Source organism: Myotis nattereri (genome assembly GCF_964212035.1).
Source record: "Myotis nattereri genome assembly, chromosome: 3".
Lineage (NCBI taxonomy): Eukaryota > Metazoa > Chordata > Mammalia > Chiroptera > Vespertilionidae > Myotis > Myotis nattereri.
Window position 1 is genome coordinate 12,402,138 of NC_138077.1, and position 22,174 is coordinate 12,424,311.

A 22,174-nucleotide genomic window follows, 5' to 3' on the forward strand; every position below is an offset into this window, starting at 1 on the left:
GTGGGAAAGAGAACAAAACTGAGTGAAGATAAAAAGAGCTACTGTTTCATGTTCATATGTTGGGACCTGAAGAGAAAGAAACCCAGTGACATGATTTTAGAATTCCTCAAATTCCTGATTTCATTTAATTCGCTGCATTTCAAATATAAAACAACGGTCTGTGGGTATATGTTTAATTGTATATGTGTGTGCATATATTTTAATAAGCTGTATGGGAGTACTTATAAATTGCTGGACCATTCCAATGGCACCTCTCCCCACTTCAACTGCCCACCCACCCCATCCTGCACATTCTCCATCTCCCACCCACTGTGTTCTCTTTTTGAAATGCAAATCTGACTCATATTCAATGCTGAACTGCCTTCAATGGTTTCTCTTTGCTTTCAAGATAAATGCAAAATCCTAACTGTGTCCCACAAGGCCCTCCAGCGCCTGGGTGCTGCGCTTTGCCCTCCCCTGTCCTCAGGCCTGGCAGCAAGGAGCTTTCATTCCCTCACACTCTTCAGGCTTGCTCATGCCCTTGGACGTCTGTGAGTGCTATTGCCTCCAATTGAACTGGCTCTTTACCTAGTTAGCATATTCTTTTCATAGATAGACTTGGATATCAATGTAGATGGTATATTTAGTAATAACACTTTAAAAAACACATCTTAAGCCCTCGCCACTGTTTCTCAGTGGTTAGAGCATCTGCCTGCACATTGAAGTGTCATGGGTTTGATTCCTAGTCAAGGGCACATACCTGGGTTGTAGGTTCGATCCCTGGTCCCTTGTGTGGGAGGTAACTGATCAATGTGTCTTTCTCTCTTTCTCCTATCCTTCCTTTCCACTCTCTTTAAAAATCAATGGAAAAATATCCTATGGTAAGGATTAACAACAACAACAAAAAAACAAAACAAAATAAAACCACATTTTAAAATAAATTCTTAAAATAATAAAAGTAAATAAAATAAGCAATTTAAATGAGTATAATATTATGAAACAACGCCATTATATGTCTTTGGATATGACCCCCATAAATGGAGGAAACCCATTAAGTGAGAATGTGAATGTTTAATTACAATGCCCCAAATTTTAACAATAATATCAGTACCAGTTGTCTAAATGTGCTATATACATGTACACACATTTAGTTCTTCCTAAACCACCATAAGAAAAGAAATTTCTTGATGTGTGTTCACCAACCACTGTATGTCCAGTAGTCAAAGTGCCTGGCTAGTAGCAGGTGTAAATATATGCCTGTTGATTAGATGGGAAGGGGGTGAGGAGTGGAGTGGGTGGAGGAAACATGCTGGGATTCCCACCATTACCCGTGGGTAACTGACTGGTACACCCGCACACAAGTCAAATGACCTGTACAAGGTCACACAGCTAGAAATTGAGCATAGAGTCCAGCATCAGAGGACATGCTCTTTACCACTGGACTATGCAATCTGAAACACAACTCACTATATATATGTATTACTAAAAGTCTAGGTGGTTCTCGTGTGTGATGTTGCCACATGATGGCCACATGCTAGCAGAGGAGGGGCCCGGCGGCTGCTCCATGCGGTGAGGGAGGCCTGGGGGTCCCACAGCTCCACGCAGGGTGGAGGAGGCTGGTCCCAGCGTCTCCACTGCCTTACACAGAGGAGGCAGGTCCTGGGGGAGGATGCGGGGCGTGGCAGGGGAGGGTGGCTGGGGGCCATCGGGCTGGCAGGGGAGGAGTTAGGTGTCAATCAGGCTGGCAGGGGAGTGGTTAGGGGGTGATCAGGCTGTCAGGCAGAAGTGGTTAGGGGCAATCAGGCAGGCAGGCAGGGAAGCGGTTAGGAGCCAGCAGTCCTGGATTGTGAGAGGGATGTCCAACTGCCAGTTTAGGCCCAATCCCTGCAGGCCAGGCTGAGGGATACCCCCCCACCCCGGGTACGAATTTCGTGCACCGAGCCTCTAGTATATATATAAACCTATGACTTATAACTTAAAGGTAAAAGTTACCATTGCTCCGTGGGATCTAGAATATTCTTGGCCACAATATTGATGACACGGTGGCTGTGCATATCCTCATTTGGGTTGGTGTGGTAGGCAGAATAATGGTCCCTCAAAGATGTCCACATCTTACTGCCAGGAACCTGTGAGTATGTTACCTTACACGGTAAGTAGGAATTCAGGCTGTAGACAGAACTAAAGTTGCTAACAAGCTGACCTGAGATGAGCAAACTATCCAGGATGGCCTTGGTGGGCCCGTGTAACCACCAAGGGTTCTTCTGGGAGAGGGAGGCGGAAGAGAGAGAACCAGGGTTATGGAGCCTGGCATTGCTGGCTTTGAGTCTGGAGGAATAGGACCAGGAACAGGTGGCCACAAGAAGCTGGAAAAGGCACGAAAAGTCTCTCTAGAGCAGCGGTTCTCAACCTGTGGGTCGCAATCCCTTTGGGGGTCGAACGACCCTTTCACCGGGGTCGCCGAAGACCATCGGAAAACACATATATAATTACATACTGTTTTTGTGATTAATCACGAAGCTTTCATTATGTTCAATTTGTAACAATGAAAATACATCCTGCGTATCAGATATTTACATTACGATTCATAACAGTAGCAAAATTACAGTTATGAAGTAGCAACGAAAATAATTTTATGGTTGGGGGTCACCACAACATGAGGAACTGTATTAAAGGGTCGCGGCATTGGGACGGTTGAGAACCACTGCTCTAGAACCTCCAGAAGAAAAGCTGCCCTTCCCATATCTTGATGCTAGCCTATTTTGGACTTCTGACCTCTAGACCTTTAAGATAATAAATTTGTGTTGTAGTAAATTTTTAATAATTTGTTACTACAGCAATAAGAAACTAATACAGCTGGGTTGTTCTTCTGAGTTCTTGCCTGGTTAGCAGTAACACCTTCCAAGAAAACATTGCCTCTAGCTTTAAGTTGTTTAAAGTTTATTTTTTCTGCTTTTGCTAAAAAAAGCACTTGACTCCAATTCCGAGTCTCCCTTTCCATCCTCACCCTCATCTTCCTCAAAACATCAATCTGGCAATACAACTATACCAAAGCACTGACTCATAATTAGTGCCCTTATTTGATAGGAGATGAAAAGAATTGATATTTTAAATGATGGCCTTTACTGTTTTCTGCCAGTCTGCTTGCCAACAATAGAAGCTGCCCCTAGTGTCTATGGTCCAAGACATCTTCTCCACCCAAAAGATCCCCAGGAGAGAACCAAAGCGATGGAAAGCATGGGTAGAGCAAGCACATGCAAATTCACATGAGCTCCTCTCATTAAACTACTCATGGGGAGGAATAATGAGTCTTTTCAGCCTTAGGAAACTCCAGGTTCTATTTATGCTGATGTTTTTGTTTTGCCATTTAAAAAAAAAAGTTTTTATTGATTTTAGAGAGAGAGGAAGGAGGAGGGAGGGAGAGAGAGAGAAACATTGATGTGAAAGAGTAACAGCAATTGGTTGTCTCCACACACACACACCCCGACCAGGGATCAAACCCGCAACCTGGGTATGTTGCCCTGACTGGGAATCGAACTGGTGACCTTTCAGTGCACGGGATGACATTCAAACCAACGGATCCACACTGGCCAGGACGTGGCTTTTTTAAAAGGTCGTTTCTGTTGCTGTCTGGAAATGGTTATCGGGTCTACCAGCAAGCCCAGTTTGACCTTTATGTTCATCAGATAAGACGTCCATGGCAGGATGGAACCAGTTCTCCTCAGCAAATTCACTATAAAGCTTTGTTCTTAGCAATGTTTACAGGGGGCAGAACTCTCCCAGTTGCTATTTTGGGTCAGTTCCACCACAAAGGAGGAACCTTGTAATTTTACAGAAGAGCCAGACTCCCGCCCACCTTCACCCCACAGTCCTTATCAGCTGCTGAGAGATTACAGATGATTCAGGCCAAGTTGACTGGCTTAGGTTCCAGTCCAATCAAAGGACCAGCTACTGCCAGTCATGCAGAGTCGACAACAGCACACTGCTCTCATTAACATGCAACTCCTTGGGCTTGAAAGATACCAGAATGCATGGACATCTTCTCCCCTGTCCTCCTACCCCTCATACTAAACATTCACTTCTTTTGTTTTTTGAGGTATCAGCCTAAATATCACCTTAGAGAAAACTGACATCCCACCTACTTAGGGCTTCATGATTTAGAATATAATCATTATTTTCTCCCATTTCTTCCACCCACTCTAACTCTCCCCAAATCAATACGCATTTATTTATACCAGACACTTTGCTCAGCCCTGGACCTCCTCCAGTGGTGAGCAAACATCAAGAAATTCTCTACCTTATGCAGATTCCATTTTGGTGAGAAATAAAAATATAATTCAACTAAACACACAAATAAATGTCCATATATCAACAGATACACTCAAAGCATAGTTTAAATAACAGCAGCAGGAACAAAAATAATCTTCCAGACTACAAAGGAAGACACACAGAAATAAAAAATGGAATACGCATGGTATTATACATGGTAAGATTGAGACAGAAGAGTGGTACAGTTATATTTGGATGAATGTTAAAAATGTAAGTATGTAATTAGAACATAAGAAAGCCACTAATTCCACTAAGTCTACTCCATTCTTTTCTTGAAAAAGATGGCAAAAGGGTTAAACACTCAGATAGAAAGATAAGAAGTTATCCATAAGAAAATTCTCAGGTCTTTAAATTCCAGTTCTATCTCTTTCCAGCCTCGATAAGTGGGCTTAGACAAGCAACTTAGCTTTCCTGAGCCTTGGGGTCATTATGTATATAAGTTATACAGTCCTTCTCATGAGTTGGTTGAGACTTTAAAAAGAGATATACAAGAAAGTCCTTAGAAAAGTGTCTGATATACATGGGAGCTTTCAACACTCTGTTTCTGGATCTGGACATGAGTGGATAGGTCACAAATAGGATTGTAGAGTGAAACAGCAACATTCCTGTTTTTCAACAACACCCTACCAGCAATGAGCATAGCTCCTGCCCAAATTTCGGTTTCTAATACCATTTGACAATGGAAGAAACCAGGGATTCTTTGGAGTTATGGCTGATTCTGGGACCAGAGCAGAAAATATACAAGATCAGTGTGGAACACTTTGTGATGTGAGAAAGAAAAGCAATGTTGAAAACGTGTGCGTGTGTGTGTGTGTGCGTGTGTGTGTGTGGTGGGGATATCTCAAAGGGACATAAGGAACCAACTGAAAAAACTCAATGCCAAAGCTGAAATAACCTGAGCACTAAAATAAATAAAATAGCATTGGACTATAATCTAAAGAATAAAATAAATGTTCATGAGTGCATACTGATATAAAAAATGAATGAATAAATGAATGAATGAATGTGGGAGGGGTAGACACATCTCCCAAGGAGAATTCCAATAATTTATGGAGATACTCCATCCTCAAGGATGTGGACCATAACTCTTCTTCCTTAAAGTGTGATTTGTACCTAATGACTTTCCTTTAAAAAAAATACAGCGTGAAAGGGAAAAAAAAGAAATAACCTGTGGACAAAGCTGCTATATATTACCTCATCCAGGTGATGAAGGTTAACAATAACAATGATAAGTCATATTCATGGTATAGGGTGTCCCAAAAAATGTATATACATGTTTGTTTATTTTTTGATAGCTCAATTGATGTTTATTTCTTTTCAGATTTAACCCATGGAATGAATAATTATTCAAAGTGCGTATACATTTCTTGAGGACACCCTGTATGTACCCTTAGAGTAATATGATGAAAATGCCACTTTACATCTGTGACCTTCCTCCAAAACAACAACACAACCCAAAACCCCCACAACCATTAAGTCTAGTTCTAAGAAAAACAACAGAGAAATACCAATTGAGGTACATTTTACAAAATACTTCACATAAGAAACAAGGGAAGTCTGAGCCTGTCACAGCTAAGAGGAGCCTAAGGAGACATGACTACTGCATGTAATATGGTATCCTGGATGAAATCCTGGAACAACAACAAAAGGACATTAGGTAAGAATATAGGAAATATAGGTGTGCACTTTAGTTAATAATGATATATTAATATTGGTTCATTCATTGTGACAAATGTATCATACTAATGTAAAATGTTAGCAATAGGGGAAAGTAGGTGTTGTATAATAGTAATTCTCTATACTATCTTAGCAATTTCTCTTTAAACCTAAATTGTTATAAATTTTAAAAGTGTATGTGAAAAAGACAAAGAAAAGAAGACATTCTTGCAATGCCAGGCCTTTGGGCGTCCCAGGAACAAGATAGAAAAGACCCCACACACCTCCACATTCATTCCCTGTAGGAATCAGCATTAAAGGGGCCAAAGTGAGAGATTTACCCAGCGCTTGAGGAGGAGGTAACCCTGCTCATCCACCCAAGCCTGTGTTGGTTGTTTCTTGGCTACAATCGCAGATTTGGGGTGTATCCTTTCCATTCTGATGACTGAATAAGAATAGCACACGAGAACCGTTTTCTCTGCTGTTGACTAGTGACAATTCTACACTGAAGTCACAGTCTGTTTTCTTTGAAATTTAGGATGGTCCACGGATACACAACTTTCTCAGCAGTCTCGTTAGTGTTCCTCCAGCCTGACTCTGCTGCCTTTCAGCATTAGTGCATTTTGTTTCTCTGTGTCTTCAAAGTAACACCACTTGATATTGCAAAATGATATCCTGGTTTGATTGTGAGGCTTGGCTTCCCTGGTGTGACTTCTATCATATAGGTCAGCATGGGCCCCATTTACTGAGACCACCTGCACCTTCTCCCTCTCTAAGGGCCAGAGATCCCATCACACTCAGCTGAGCAATACTCACTTCGGCAATAAGAGCGTGAGAAAAAGTCATCGCATTATGGTATTAGACGCTCATCTGGCAGGTTATTTTAAATAGTCTCTTACCAGAACTTGAATAGCAACAATAATTTATTCTATTTAAAAAAAAAGAAAAAGAAAAAAGAAAAGGAAAGAAAAATGACCAAAAGGAAAAAAAACAAACACGAAAGAAAAGGGACTTTATTGCTGAAGTGCTTAAGATCCAGTGTCATTTCCTCCATTTTCCTAAAAAGTTAACGGGAAGAAAACAAAATAGGAAACGTCCCCAGGACTTAAAATCTCATGAACCTAGAATCCTTGAAAATCCTGTTTAGAACCATCCCGTGAAAGCGGCTTTGGGGCACGTCCCTCCCGTCTACCCGCCACTCCACCAACCCTTCAGCCCTGCTCAGCCTCTTTCTTTCTTTCTTTCTTTCTTTCTTTCTTTTCTTTCTTTCTTTCTGTTCTTTTTTATTGCTTAAAGTATTACAAAGAGTATTACATATGTCTCCTCCCCCCCCCCCCCCCTTGACATTCGGCCTCTTTCTAACAACCGTCCCCTCCGACGTCCCCTGGAGGGCGCAGAGCTGGCGGGGCCCCCAGCCCAGCCCGCACTGAATGGAGATGTGCAGGTGCAGAGGACACAAGTAATTGGGACGCAGCAGCCGGGAGCTCCCCTCACCCCAGCCCCACGCGTGCCCCGCACATCCCGGCACGGCGCGGACCCTCGGTAGCCTCGGACACGCTCTCACGGCCCCCTCCTCCCAGACTTGGTGTGGCCGGCGCCTGCCTGCGAGCGATGCCATCTTGGGATCCCAGCATCTTACAAGTAGCTGCCGAGCTCTGCATTCCGACCACGTCCCCGGGGCCGGGAAAACTCAACCCAACTTTGCCAGAGGGGAGAGAACCGGCTGGGGCGGACCCTCACGCTCTCTAACGGGAACGGACTGCATCGGATGCTACTGACCGTAAGCCCGAGTCCTCGGGCCCCCGCGCCCGCCCGCCCGCCCCCCCGATTCCAGGCCCGCAGGGTGCCCAGTCCGATGCCCCGCGGCGCCCCCGCGCCCCGAGTCGGAGACGGCCCTGCACCGGCGCCGCGTCCCGCGCGGGAGGGTTCGAGGGCGAGTGCAGGCACCCGAGTCACTCACAGCCCAGGGCGACCACCAGGTAGCGCAGCAGCAGCAGGAGGCAGCGGCGGCTCCTCCTCGCCATGTTCGCGGGGACCGAGGTGGCTGCTCCCGGAGGCGGAGGGTCCCGGCGGCCGGAGCGCGGGAGGCCGAGCGGGGACCCCTGAACTTCTGGGGCGGGAGAGGAGAGGCTCCCGGAGCCGTGGGAGGGGCGGGGAGGGGAAGGGATGGGAGGGAGGGGCCAACGCAGATGCGACGTCAGTTTCTCCCAGCCTGGGGCGCCCTCTGCGCTGGCTGCCCCTGGCCGGTCTTCCCCAGCCCTGGGATGGGGGATCGGGGCCTTTCTTTCTTGGGGGGTTAGCGGGTGGGCGAGAGGGGTGGGCCGTGGAAGCCGGAGGAGGTGTGGGCCGGGCCCTAAGGAGGGAGCGGGAGGAGGCGAGGAGCGGAGGGGAAGCGGCGGAGGGTCGCCCCCACCGCCGCCGCCGGGTTTGATCGGCTTTGTGTCTGGTCCTGCGCCCACGGCCAGCTGTCCCGCAGGCGGGAGCCCGGCGGGAGGTGCGGGCCCCGGGGCGGGTGGGGCACGCCGGCCTGGCTCCGTCTCCTCTCTTGCCCCCTTTGCCGCAAAACTTTTGGGGTTTGCAGCCTAGAGGTGGAGAGATTTGGGAGATTGCTGGCGTGGAGAGAAGCAGCCGAAGAGGCGCTCCGGGGAGATGGGGTTCGCCTGCCCCGCCTGGGACGCGAGGGTTAAAAAAAAGCAATCAAGATAGGAGGGTAAAAAAGAAATAAGATAGGAGGGTAAAAAAGCAATCAAGGGTGGTGCTGGAGGGCCGGTCTCCGATTTGAGCAATAGCTCTGGCCCCTGCTCAGTGGGAGCCGTTTGCTCCTCCGAGAGCTAAGGTGTGTTTTGTGTCCTTAGCTTTTCACGTGTCGGAGTTGGAAGTTCATCCAAAAGCGTGAAAGAGTTAGCATGTTCCTTGTTACATAACGGCCGCCTGTGGCGTTTTCCACATGTTCGAACTCCACAGCTGCCCTTCCTCAGGTTTATTTTTGGTCTACCGTGCTTTTAAAAGGGAAACCCATTATGCATGCTCTGTTGCATGCTTTAAAATGGACCCTCCCTTATATTGCCCACGCCACAAGGCTAAACAGGCAATTTTTATATTTGCACCTAAGGGACCCAAAAATGTCTGGTCCGTTTAAGATTACCAACAGGTCTGGAAAAAGGCCATTGCCAGGAAGAAATGGGTAGGCATCTACTTTTTTGGGACACATTTTTTTTAAAAGGTAAAATAATGGGCAAAGTTCTGTGTAGAGGACCGTTGACTTAGGGGTGTGCACACAAAGAATGTAGCTAGTAGCTCAGTGGACAAAGCAACCAGAGTGTAGCTGTGCAGAGCTGTGAGGAAGGAGGCATCGCTGCTGTTTCCTTGGTGACAGTGACTGAAGCTTAGTGCCCAGAAAGGAAAGTCAAAGGGGCCAAAATGGCCCTGGCCAGTGTGGCTCAGTTGGTTGGAGCGTGGTCCCAGGCACCAAAAGGTGGAGGGTTCGATTCCGGTCTGGGCACATACCCAGGTTTCGGGTTCGATCCCCGGTCAGGCATGTGCAGGAGGCAACAGACCAATGTTTCTCACACACTGATGTTTTTATTTTTCTCTCTCTCTCCCTCCCATCCTCTCTAATAATCTATATATATAAAAGACTAATATGCAAAGTGTCCCCTCGGGAGTTCAACCTGGAGACCGGGAGTTCAATCGCTCGCTATGATGTGATCTGACCACCAGGGGGTGGTGGCACAGAATGAAGGAAGGCCCTGATGGGCCCTGATAGACGGCCAGGCCTAGGGACCTTACCGGTGTACAAATTTTGTGCACCAGGCCTCTAGTAGTAGTAGTAGTAATAGTAATAGTAATAATAATAATGATAATGATTAATAATAAAAAGGAAGAAAACCTATCAATAATTTTTTTTTTTAAATGGCAAAAATGTTAGAGTTCATACTGTAGTCAAGTAAAGAGAAGGGGCACAGATCTAACCAGAGACTCACTCCAGTTTTACTCCAGTTTTTCTGGGCACTAACAAGAAATGTGGTAGGCAGTTAGAGAGACATGCGCAGAGCAAGGCCGACGGGCCAAGTTCAGAAGGCCACCAGGGTGGAAAGCCCTGGGTGACTAGCAAAGGGCACTTGTAGGGTGGGGCCTGGTCCCAAGGGTGACCTTTTTTCCCCTAGCCTATAGGTGGTCATGCCTTTGGACTCCCTGACCTTTCCTCCCTAGAGATAGCATCTAGGCCTCAGCTGTATTTCAGCTCCAGATCCAGAAAAGCAGCAAAACCAGACAAGTGACCCCATGGCTGCCCTCAGGACCAGCTGCATTGACTAATGACCCCCTGCCCTGGTGCTGACCAATCAGTGGAGACCCAGACCCTGAAAGGACACACCTGGAAAGCTGCTGAACATTCTATTGCGATCTTCCCCTGGGACCTCCCCTAAACGCTCCACCCTCAAAACCCTTAGGACCCAGTGCACTCTGCCTTCTGGGAGAACCCTCACCCCTAAGGCTTTATCTTCCCCCTCCCCCTGAACTTCTGGGGGTGCCAAGCTCCAAGGGCCCTTGCTTTACCTCTATAACTTGTTTCCTAAACGAATTTCTTCAACAGATTACTTCTTCTGTCTCTGAGATTGTCCAAATAAATGTTCTCTTATAGTTTGAGTCTTGGTTCTGAATTCTTTCCTAGCCAGAACTCAAGTACGGAGGTTGCTGAACCCAGGTCCTGCCTGACCCCACCCGTCTAATACCTGGTGCCCTTCCACCATCCACAATAGAAAGATGCTATGTCTCGTAAGAAAAGTTGTTGGCATCCTCTTTTCTTATTCTTGCCACAACTCTATATCTCTTTTGTTCCTCCCTAGACACACACACACACACACACACACACGACATATTTTAAAATATTCTGTGACGAACTGTGTGAATAACTGCTTCACTTGGTTATGTATTTGTCACCCAGTCAAGGCATTTGTCAAATGGCTACCATGTGCCGGATGCTGGTGGACAATGATGAACAAGACCGTGTCTTTGCTGCTAACAAGCTCATAGTCTTGAGGAGAGAGAGAGCCCCATCTGGGAAGACGTCTCTTACCACATGGTAAGTGCTACAGGAGGACAGAAAATAATGACAGCTGTTTTTTATTGAGTACTTTTTCAATGGGGGAGTCAGAATAGTGCAATACACAATGCCCCAACAACTCAGGGAGGGAGAAAATGTTATCATTCTCACTTTGTAGAAGAGAAAACTGGGCGAGAGATGCTAAATTTGTAACTGCACAGAAACCTTATTTTCTTTCATCTGGCCTTTTATTTTGATTTTTTCCCTTTGACTCAAACTGGCCTCACCCAGCTCCCTGACTCACCCAGCTCCCTCTCCCTTGCTTAATCGTTAAGCCTTCAGGACAGTGAGGTTATGGTCAGCCTCCAGTAGTCTTAGAAACAAGGACCTGGGTCTATTGACTACAGAGACAGAGTTTCAGTCAAACTAAAGACAATATCTTGGCCTCAGTTGTGTTTTAGCTCTGGACAGGAAATCGGAATGATGCCACAGAATAAATCCTTGTGAAATTGGACAGAGCAACTCCATGGCTGACACCAGGACCATATGCAATGATCAATTACTCCCTACCCTAGCACCAACCAATCAATAGAGACCACCACCCTAACTCCTTTAGTCACCATAATTAATTATTTTTTCCCTATATAGTCCATCCCTGGAAGCCATGGGGAAGCCAGGTCTTTGGGCATGAGTTATCTGTGACTGGGCTTGGTGCCATCCCTTAATAAATCCTTACTTTCTTGTCTGCAAATTCCTGTTCGTGTCTTATTGGGCTTTGTGCATGCAGCAAATGGACCCTTTTAGTCCTCTTTAGTCCTGTAACAATGGCTTGTTCAAGGTCAAGGATAAGAGTGTGCCTTTATGTTGGGGTCTAGGAAACCCTTAGGACTGACTAAAGAAATAAGTGTGAATATCATCAGCATCTCCTAGAACAGTGATCACCAAGGTTTTCCGCTCCTCAGAATCGCCTACAAGCCTTAAATATGATTCCCTGCTTAAAATTATGTTAAAATTCTGAGTCCCAGAAGTTTCAATCTCGGGGGCACCTATGAACCTGTATATCTAATAAACACCCTGACTGAGTCTGATGCTGCTAGTCCATGGACTGGTATTTGAGGACTTTTCTAGGAGACAGGAGAGTGAATAAATGAGAGCAATCAGGATAAAAGTAAATATTTAGCTAGAGATAAATCTAAGGAAATAAATGCAGTAAGAGGTAGGAAAAAGACCTCTTGGGCGGGGGGAGGAAAATTTAGACACAGTCCTTACATACTTCACAAAACTGAACTCAAATGGATCACTGATCCAGAACTAAAAAAAAATCCTATATAAAAATCCTAGAAGATAACAGAGGAGAAAAATCTAGGTGACCTTGGGTTTGTTGATAACTTTTTTTTAAAAATATTTATTTATTTTAAAATCCTCACCTGAGGATGTTTTTATTGGTCTTTAGGAGAGAGAGGGAGAGAGAGAAAGAGGATGGGATGACCCCCACAACTGATCCCTACCAGGCAGGGCTACAAAGAAGTCTTAAAACTCTACAATAAGGAAAAAAACAACCTGTTTAAATAATAGGTCAAAGATCTTAACAGACACTTTACCAAAGAATATGGCAAATAAGCACATGAAAAGATGCTCCATATGTCATCAGGAAAATGCAAATTAAAACAACATTGAGCCCTGGCCCATGTGGCTCAGTTGGTTGAGCCTTGTTCCACGCACCAAGAGATCTCCAGTTTGATTACTGGTCAGGGCACATGTGGAGGCAGGGAGAATATGGGAAATCTTTGTACCTTCTGCTTAATTTTGCTGTGAACCTAAAACTGCTCTAACAATTAAAGCCGCGGTTCTCAACCTGTGGGGTCGCGACCCCTTTGGGGGTCGAACGCCCCTTTCACAGGGGTCGCCTAAGACCATCGGAAAACACATATATAATTACATATTGTTTTGTGACTAATCACTATGCTTTAATTATGTTCAATTTGTAACAATGAAGTTGGGGGTCACCACAACATGAGGAACTGTATTAAAGGGTCGCGGCATTAGAAGGTTGAGAACCACTGAATTAAAGTCTAATAACACAATTGAAACAAATAAAAAGAAGACCTATAGAAAGAACACAAGAAAGAGCAGTTTAAAAAGTATGAGAGGAACTGGGGGAGAATCAGGAACCAAATGTGTAGGTCTTTATAGTGTCAAATGCTAAAAGAAAAAAAGGATTGAGAATTATCTTCTGCATTTAATCATTGTGAGGGCATTGACCACTTGTCTTAGACAATAGAGAAAGCAAGCCTTAAATCAACTTGCAGAAAGAATTCACAGACTTGTGTTGTTTAGTTAACAAAGTATAAAACTAGTGCATAAGATAAAAACAATGAAATGATGACAAACAGCAGCAGGACGGTGAGGAGAACAGCAATAGTTGATTCTGCGTCATGAATGAATGGTTGGAAGTGGGTTTCACGACTGTTCTGCTTCTAAGAATCCCTAGCCTGGGAGCCTGGGATAAGTCTGTCCTGGTCTCCATGATGATGCTGTCCTTCCCCCGCCTGCACATGTCATAGTCGCTTTCCTCTGACACTAAAAGTGGTTTTTGTCAGGTGAACATACACAGGGACTTGGTGCTTTAGGACATCTTACCATTATTTATTCTTTCCACCCATTCTAATTCTGAATTTGCAGTTATGTTCCAAGCACCTTGCCTCAAAGAAGCAACACAGAGAAGGGCTGGGTTTAAATTAAGTGACTCCTCGCAGCATTTTAGATCTGGTATTTCTGTGTTGGATGGGTTATTTTTTCTCATGGGTGTGGAGAAAAAGTGTGCCCACACACTGCAATTTAGAGACAAGGGGGGAAAAAATCTTCCATTTTCAAAACCACATAATTCCCAAGTGTCTCTCATGTAAATTTTTAACTCCTATGGATAGAACTTAAGGTCTTTATCTAATGAGATCCTCATTACTCACTTATCCCTCATCATTACTTCCTCCGATCATTTTCTGGAATAAGCCTGGTTTCAACATTCCATTCCGATGTGCCCACACGCACATTTCTGCTTGCGCTCAAACTACAGTTCTTTCCAGATAAGTAAACCTCTTCAGAGAAGCTCACGGTGTCCCCAGCCTGTAGCCTTTGCTACTCTCCCAAAGGGACATCTTTCTTCCAGTACATTATAACAATTCTGTGCTCAAAACTTTCTTCCAAGAAGAAGAAGAGAAAATAAGCTTTGCCCAGCCGTGGCTCAGTGATTGAACGTTGACCTATGAACCAGTAGGTCATGGTTTAATTCTCGGTCAGGGCACATGCCCGGGTTGCAGGCTCATCCCCAGTGGGGGGCATGCAGGAGGCAGCCAATCAATAATTCTCTCTCATCATTGATGTTTCTATCTCTCCCTCTCCCTCTCCCTCTTCTCTGAAATCAATAAAATATTGAAAAAACAAAAGGGAAGAAAATTAGCCTCACCTGGTTCTAATTACTACAAGCATGAACTTACCTCCTTTCACGTTCTCTTTGTCTAGATTACTCAACATCACTAAGGTGATTCTACCTGCCAATTAAGTGGCGTTCACCAGTGATCAATAAATTAATTGTTAATGTTTTCTTTATTTTTTAAAGCGCAGTTACTATTGACTTAATAGTTGTTGTTTTTTTGTTGAATGACAATTAGAAATTTCATAGGGATTTAGATAATATGAAAATGATTTTTAAAATGGAATTTACTTGGGGGAGGAGCTAGCATTTAACGAACATTTGCCAGGAGCAAACAAAGGATGGACAGGCACCAATTAGTCTACCAGCATAGAATCATAACAACGGAAATGTGGCGAGAACTTGGAGGCAATCTCTAACTCCATGCCCTTCTTACATAACCCCACCCCTCATTTCAGAGTTAAGGATGATAAGGCCAAAATGGGGAAATGACTTACTCAAGATCACACAGCAAGATAAGAAAAGCGCAGGCCTGGAATGAACCCTAGCTATGTCTTTCCTGGGCAGTCCCTAGGGTAGATCTCTCTACATTGTCTCGGAATGGATTTGCCATCTCATATAGAACTTGACCCAAGTTAGAATTATCCTCCCTGTCCCTCCAGAGATCCCTTGCCAAGGACAACTACACTTAATAAATGCCCTTAATTCTGGAGGGAGTGAGGAGAGCAAGAACGCTCTGTTGGGTTGCAGGGAGTTCTGCCATCGAACTCAACATCTGGGATCTGGGGTGCTATCGCCTGGATGAGAGGATGCTGAAAGATTTGCGATTCTGTGATTCTTCCATTGGGTCACTGCTCCTCAGAACACTACTAAAGATAGTGATGATATTAAACATGAACACTTATTAAGTACTATATGCCTGGCACTGCACAGCTCTTACAGGCATTATCTAAAAAACAACTTTGTGAGGTGAGATGGTGCTATTGATTATCTTACAGATGAGAACAAAGGCTTCGAAAAGCTCAGCCCCTGACCCAGGACTAGGCATCTATAAAATAACTGAGCCAGGTTTAAACGCAGGTTTGTCTGATTTCCAAGCCTCACTGAGGTATCAGAAAAGATGGACTCCCATGAAATGTTTCTTTCCCTTCTAGGAAAAAGAAAAAGCCACCCTGAATGTTGGCAGTTGATCTCTATAATGGCAAAGTCATACTCGTTTGTTTGACACTTGATGTTTTGACAATCTCTCCACATGCATTTTCTCTTTGGATCTCTGCAACAACCGAAGGAGGAAGCTTGGGAAAGGTGAGAGGATGCATGTTTTAATAACCCTATCTATGACTGACAGATATCGCTAAGTACTTGATAAACTCCAGATGCCAAATCAAGAATCTCATTTCTGCATGATCAATATTCGGTTGTTCTGAGTGGCCAGCTGGGTATAAAGCAGCCTGGGGATACGGGAAGCTGGTTTTGGGAGTCTGGCTGGCTGCGACTGGATCATATGTCTCTGTCTGGGTTTAAAGGCGACTCAGACTTGGTAACCTGTCCACATTGACAGTTAGTGATCCCAAACCACCGGGGATCATACCGTGACCTCCTGTTCATAGGTCAACGCTCAACCACTGAGCCATTCCAGCTGGGTGTGATCTGCCTTTCTTTAAACTTCAAATCCCTTTTCCCTGTTTTTTTTTTTTGTTTGTTTTTTTTTTTAAATATATTTGATTGATTTTTTTACAGAGAGGAAGAGAGAGGGATAGAGAGTTAGAAACAACGATGAGAGAGAAACATCAATCAGCTGCCTCCTGCACTCCCCCTAACTGAGGATGTGTCCGCAACCAAGGTACATGCCCTTGACCAGAATCGAACCTGGGACCCTTGAGTCCGCAGGCCGATGCTCTATCCACTGAGCCAAACTGGTTAGGGCCCTTTTCCCTGTTTTTAGAACATCTGTTCCTAGATGCACCACTCAAAATCAATGAAATTTGATTTTAAAAATTTTAAATTAAAATCAAGTCTAAATTGTACTGATATCATCACCTCTCCACAACGCCCCCCTCAATTTTTCCACATTTCCCCCCTCTCCTTCTCTTCCATCCTTTCTGTCTTCCATTAGCCAGTATGAAATAAGCACCTACTATAGACCAGCCACTGGTTGGAGACATAATTGTGTGCAATCATAGGTAATGTCTCAACCTGGGGAGATGTAGGTGGGGGAGACAGACACCTATCAGACACAGCGAGCATGTGTACCAAGGAAGGTATTCATAAGGTGCTTATCTAGTTGAGACCAGGGAAGGCTTCTCTCAGGGAGTGGCACTTAAGCTGAAATATAAAGGAACTAGAAGGCCCTAGCTGGTTTTGCTCAGTGGGTAGAGCGTCTTCCTGTGGACTGAAGGGTCCCCGGTTTGATTCCCATCAGGGGCACATGCCCAGGTTGTGGGCTCGATCCCCAGTGGGGGGTGTTCAGGAAGCAGCCTATCAATGATTCTCTCTCATCATTGCTGTTTCTATCTGTCTCCCTCTCCCTTCCTCCCTGAAATCAATAAAAATACTTAAAAAAATAAAGAAAGGAACTAGGAGGACATAGGTGGAAAGAACAGCCTATGAAAAGGGAACAGTATGTGAAAGGCCTGGTGACAAGTACCAGAGAGCCCGAGTGGGGCTGTCGCACAAAGGTGGGGAGGGAGGATGACGGGGACTTTGGAATATAACCTTCAATGGCTCCCAGCAGCGTTTAGAATGAAAACAGAATATACAGTAGTTTCCACTTATCCACAACCTTTCCCCCCATATTTTCAGCTACCCTCAGTCCACTGTGGTCTGAAAATAGTAAATGGAAAATCCCAGAAATAAACAATTCGTACGTTTTATATTGTGTGCTGTTCTGAGTAATGTGGTGAAATCTCTCAGGATGTGAGTCATCCCCTTGCCCAGAGTATCCAAACGGTATACACAACCCACCTGTTCGTTAGCCACTCCATAGCCAGCGGGGATATCAGATCAACTGTCTCAGGATGGTAGTGCCTGTGTCCAAGCACCTCTTATTTTACGTAATAATGGCCCCAAAGTGCAAGAGCATTGATGCTAGCAATTCAGATATGCCAAAGAGAAGCCATAAGGTGCTCCCTTTAAGTGAAAAGGTATATCTGTATAGGAAAAAGCATAGTATATATACAAGGTGTCCCCCAAAAATTGTGTACACACTTTAACAGCTCAGTTTTGAAAAAGAAATATAGTTTAATAACATTGCCTTTATAATTATTCAAAGTGTGCGTATACATTTTTGGGATATATATATATATATATGTATATATATATATATATATATATATATATATATATATATATATATATATGGTTTGGTACTCTCTGAGGTATCAGGCATTCACTGGGGGTCTTGGAACATATCCCCCGTGGATAAGGGGAGACTACTGTACATCAGGGCTTCATTTCTTTTTGTTTATTATTACAATCCCATGGGGCCTTGGCATACACTGTTCCCTCTTTGCACTTGGATCTCTATTCTTTTTTTCCCCCTTAAGTACTATCTAGCACTTATTGAATATTTGCTATATATTAGGTACTATGCTAAGCACTTCTCATATTATCTCATTCACTCCTCATAACAATCATTAAATACATATACATTTCCATTTTACAGGCGAAGCTGATGGGACAGAGGGATTGCGTGACAGGCCTAGAATCACAGGAGCTGGTGAGCGGCAGAAGGCGGGTTGGAAGGGCACTTGGCTGACTCCAGACTCAATGTGCTTAGCTTGTGCACTGAACCTCTTCACCCCCATCTCATCTGGTCAAGGCCGACTTATCCTTCTGTCTTTGCTCAACTGCCATTTCTTTAGGAAATATCCCTGCTCTTCTGAATGGATCAAATCCTGCTATTGTCTGTTTTCACTACCCCCTTCCTCTCTGGCATCATCACTGGGATTTTATACTCAATTGATCACAATCAGTAACCAGTTGTTGACTGTTGACTCCAGGAAGTCAGGGCCCATTGAATTTTTAGCTCATTATTATATTTCTCTTTGCCTAATGAAGTGCTTGTCAGTTAGTAAATGCTCAATAATTATTTAGCTACTAATGAATATATAGATCTGTGTATCTTTGACAAGAGTGTGATTATTCTGTACCTCTGCTGCTTCCTGCACAGCCCCAATTTGGGATTGAGCCCACAATCTGGGCATGTGCCCTGAGCCGGAATTGGACCATGACCCCTTGGTTCATAGGTTGACCCTCAACCATTGAGCCATGCTAGTGGGCGGGAATAAAGCTTTATACTACTCTGACCAACCCATGAAATGGAATTAGAAGAAAATATACGAATGAACTGGTGAAGGAACGGATACTGACAGTTTCCTTACAAGCATGTTACAGGCAGCAGCAGTTCCAGTTCCCCTTTTGCTGGCCTCGGCCACAGGAGAACAGCAGGTGCCAATGGCTGGCCAGGCCTGCAACATCCTGTACCCAGAGATCATCACTGAAACTGGCAGAGAGAAAAACAAACAAACAAACAAACAAAAAACAAACACCAGATGCTGACACACACTGAAGTGAATATCAAAACCACCTGATAGCTGGAATTCGAAACTGCATACCACCAGAATTCCTTAGTTCCCCTCTCCCCACAAACCCCCTATTAAAGCCTTTTGCCTGCCCTGAGATGCGAAGGCATGAGCCTGCCAGCTTTTCAGGTGGTTACCTGAAGAAATCACTTTCCTTCCATCAGCACCTGTGTCCTGTGTTTGGCTTCACAGAGGCAGGCAAAAAAGCCCTGAGGGTCATTGGGGCTGGTTTCAATCCCATTCATGAGGGCTCAACCCTCATGATCTAATCACCTCCTTGAGGCCTCCACCTCCAAATATAATCACACTGAGATTCAGATCTCAACATACAAAATTTCAGAGGACACAAATATTCAGTCTATAACACCCAACAATATCTTTTTAAAATCAATAGTCCCTTTAAGCTTCAATATGTCTTTTCGGCAATCTCATTGCTAAGTACTCTATTTTCATTACATCCTTTGATTATCCATACGAAGGAAAAGAGTTGGACTGAGGTCCAATAAATTCCCCTAGGACACCCAGCTGGTTAACTGCAGAACAAGACATGATTCCAAGTCTGCTTATATCTAAAGCCTTTACATCACTGCCATGTTACTGCCATGCTACTGCCACGCTTCTACCCACCTTTCCAAGGCAATCAATCTACTGCAATATATTTATGAAAAACTTATACAACTCAACAACAACAAAACAAACAGTCCAATTAAAAAATGGAGAGAAAATAAAATAAAATTAAAAAGTACAAAAAAAAATAATAAAATGGGGAGAGGACCTGAATAGACACTTTTCCAAGGAAAACATACAGACAGCCAACAGATATATAAAAAAATACTTAACATCATTAGTTGTAAGGGAAATTCAAATCAAAACTATAATGAGATACCACCTCATACCTATGAGAATGACTATTATCAATAAGACAGAAATAACAAGTGTTGGAGAAATATGGAGTAAAGGGAACCCTTGCACAGTGCTGGTGGGAGTGTAAATTGATGCAAGCATTATGGAAAATAGTGTGGAGGTTCCTCAAAATTTAGATCTACCACATGACCCAGCAATCTCTCTTCTGGGTATCTACCTCAAAATTTCAAAACATTTATTGGTAAAGATATATGTTCATTGCAGCATTATTCACAAACAACATAAGTGTACTTTGATGAGTAATGGATAAAGAAGATGTACATATATGCAATGGAATACTACACAGCCGTTAAAAAGATGAGATATTGCCATTTGCAACAACATGGGTGATTCTTGAGAATATTATAGTAAAATAAATCTGATGGAAAAGGAGAAGAACCGCGTGATTTCCCTCACATGTGAGCTATAAAAGAGAAAGCAACAAACAAACAAAAAACAAACTCATAGATTCAACAGTATGGTAGTCACCAGAAGGGAGTCGGGGGAGGGGAAAGATGAAGAGGGTAAAGGGAATCAAATACATGGTGACGAAAGGAGGCTAGACAGGTGGTGGGCACACAGTAGTGTGTAATGCTCTTGTGTTATTACAAACTTGTACACGTGACACTTATATAATGTTATTAACCGATGTTATCCCTGCAAATTTAATTTAAAATAAGAAAGCTGTGATGCACATCTTGATATATTTGTACTCTTGTCTGATTATTGCCTCAGTGCGGTTGGTGAGTAAAAAAAGTCAGGGCATTTTTGAAGTTCCTGATTCATATGGCCAAACTGGCAACAGAAAAACATGAGTCTTTACTAGTGTATTCTATTCCCTGCCTGTTGGCCAAGAGAGTATTTTTGCCATTATGCCAACAAAGAAAAACATGACTTAAAAATACATTTTGCACTTCAGTTAATTTGTCTTGGGGTCCAGGAAAGAAGATTGAATCCACTCTACCCCATTTATTTTTTTTCTTTTTATCTTCTCTTCTTACTGTAGCCCTTTTTATTCGGGCCTAGTCCTCAGGCATTCTTTTGAAGTACAGAATTTAGCATGTACTCCCACGCAAGGCAGATAAATGGGAGAACATGTAGCAAAAACAGGCTGCTTATCATTCACTCGGTGTTTACTGTGAATCCTGAGCACATATTTCTCTGATGTGTCTGCATAAATCTTTAATTTTCATGCATAATCAAATCCTTAATGCTGATGAAATTCTATACTTAGAATACCTTTTTTTTTAAAAATATACTTTATTGATTTTTTACAGAGAGGAAGGGAGAGGGATAGAAAGTTAGAAACATCGATGAGAGAGAAACATCAATCAGCTGCCTCCTGCACACTCCCCAGTGGGGATGTGCCCGCAACCAAGGTACATGCCCTTGACCGGAACCGAACCTGGGACCCTTCAGTCCGCAGGCCAATGCTCTATCCACTGAGCCAAACCGGTTAGGGCTAGAATAACTTTTCTTACCAGCATCTCAACTGTGTTCTTTCATCTTTAAGATCTTTGGGAAGGATAACCCATGGGCACAGACAATAAAGCATGAAGGCTTGGGAGGGGTGGGTACAGGGTGAAGGGGGTCAATGAGAAAAAACAAACAAACGGGACATCTGTAATACTTTCAACAATAAAGATTAATTCAAAATAAATAAAGCCCCAGCCCATGTGGCTCAGTGGATAGAACATAAGCCTGAAGATCAAAGGGTCCCAGGTTCAATTCGGGTCAAGGGCACATGACTCGGTTGCAGGTTCCTCCCCAGCTCCCGCCCTTGTCAGGGTGTGTGCAAGAGGCAACCAATCAATGTGTTTTTCTCACATCAATATTTCTTTCTGTCTTTCCCTCTCTCTTCCACTCTCTCTAAAAATCAGTGGAAAATACTGCTATAATAAATAAAGCAGCTATACATATTTTTAAAAAATCACGTTTACTCCCAATTTTTTAAAAATTAAATAATTTGAGCGAGGGAAAATAAATAAAATAAGTAAACTTGAGAAAGCTAAGAGAGTAAAAAGACCTTTGGGAAGGGCTTAGAGAACACGAATAAACTTGATCTACCTTGCTAGGGCAAAAGTTGGATGGGATGGGCAAGGAACAGAATGATGCCTTTTCACTCCCAAAGATTTCAGAATCGCACTGTGTTCCTGGATCTGTCCCCTTTAGACCAGGTGGATAGTTTTAGTCTTGCTAGAATGTTCTTTTTGGCCCTGATGTAAAGTAGCTGACTGGAAGAGCAGCAGCAGA

At 43.7% G+C, this 22,174-nt stretch overlaps 1 protein-coding gene and 1 long non-coding RNA gene across 4 annotated transcripts in view; one reads left to right on the plus strand and one right to left on the minus strand.

Annotated features, from left to right (window-relative positions):
* Positions 1-8,826, minus strand: part of JAM2 (junctional adhesion molecule 2) — a 55,367-nt gene extending 46,541 nt beyond the window's left edge. For 2 of the 3 annotated variants that reach the window (XM_081086513.1, XM_081086511.1), the window contains exon 1: positions 7,922-8,768. In XM_081086513.1, coding sequence (XP_080942639.1) covers positions 7,922-7,985 — 64 coding nt within the window. In that variant the 5' untranslated portion in view covers positions 7,986-8,768. Of the gene's footprint in view, positions 1-7,921 lie in introns of all 3 variants that reach the window. The other variant, XM_081086512.1, reaches the window with a different exon arrangement.
* LOC308515863 lies at positions 7,375-19,726 on the plus strand. The gene is made up of 4 exons (XR_013995674.1): positions 7,375-7,741; positions 10,907-11,044; positions 15,590-15,740; positions 18,100-19,726. It is a non-coding gene; the product is annotated as an uncharacterized lncRNA (long non-coding RNA).
* Positions 19,727-22,174: the final 2,448 nt, after the last annotated feature.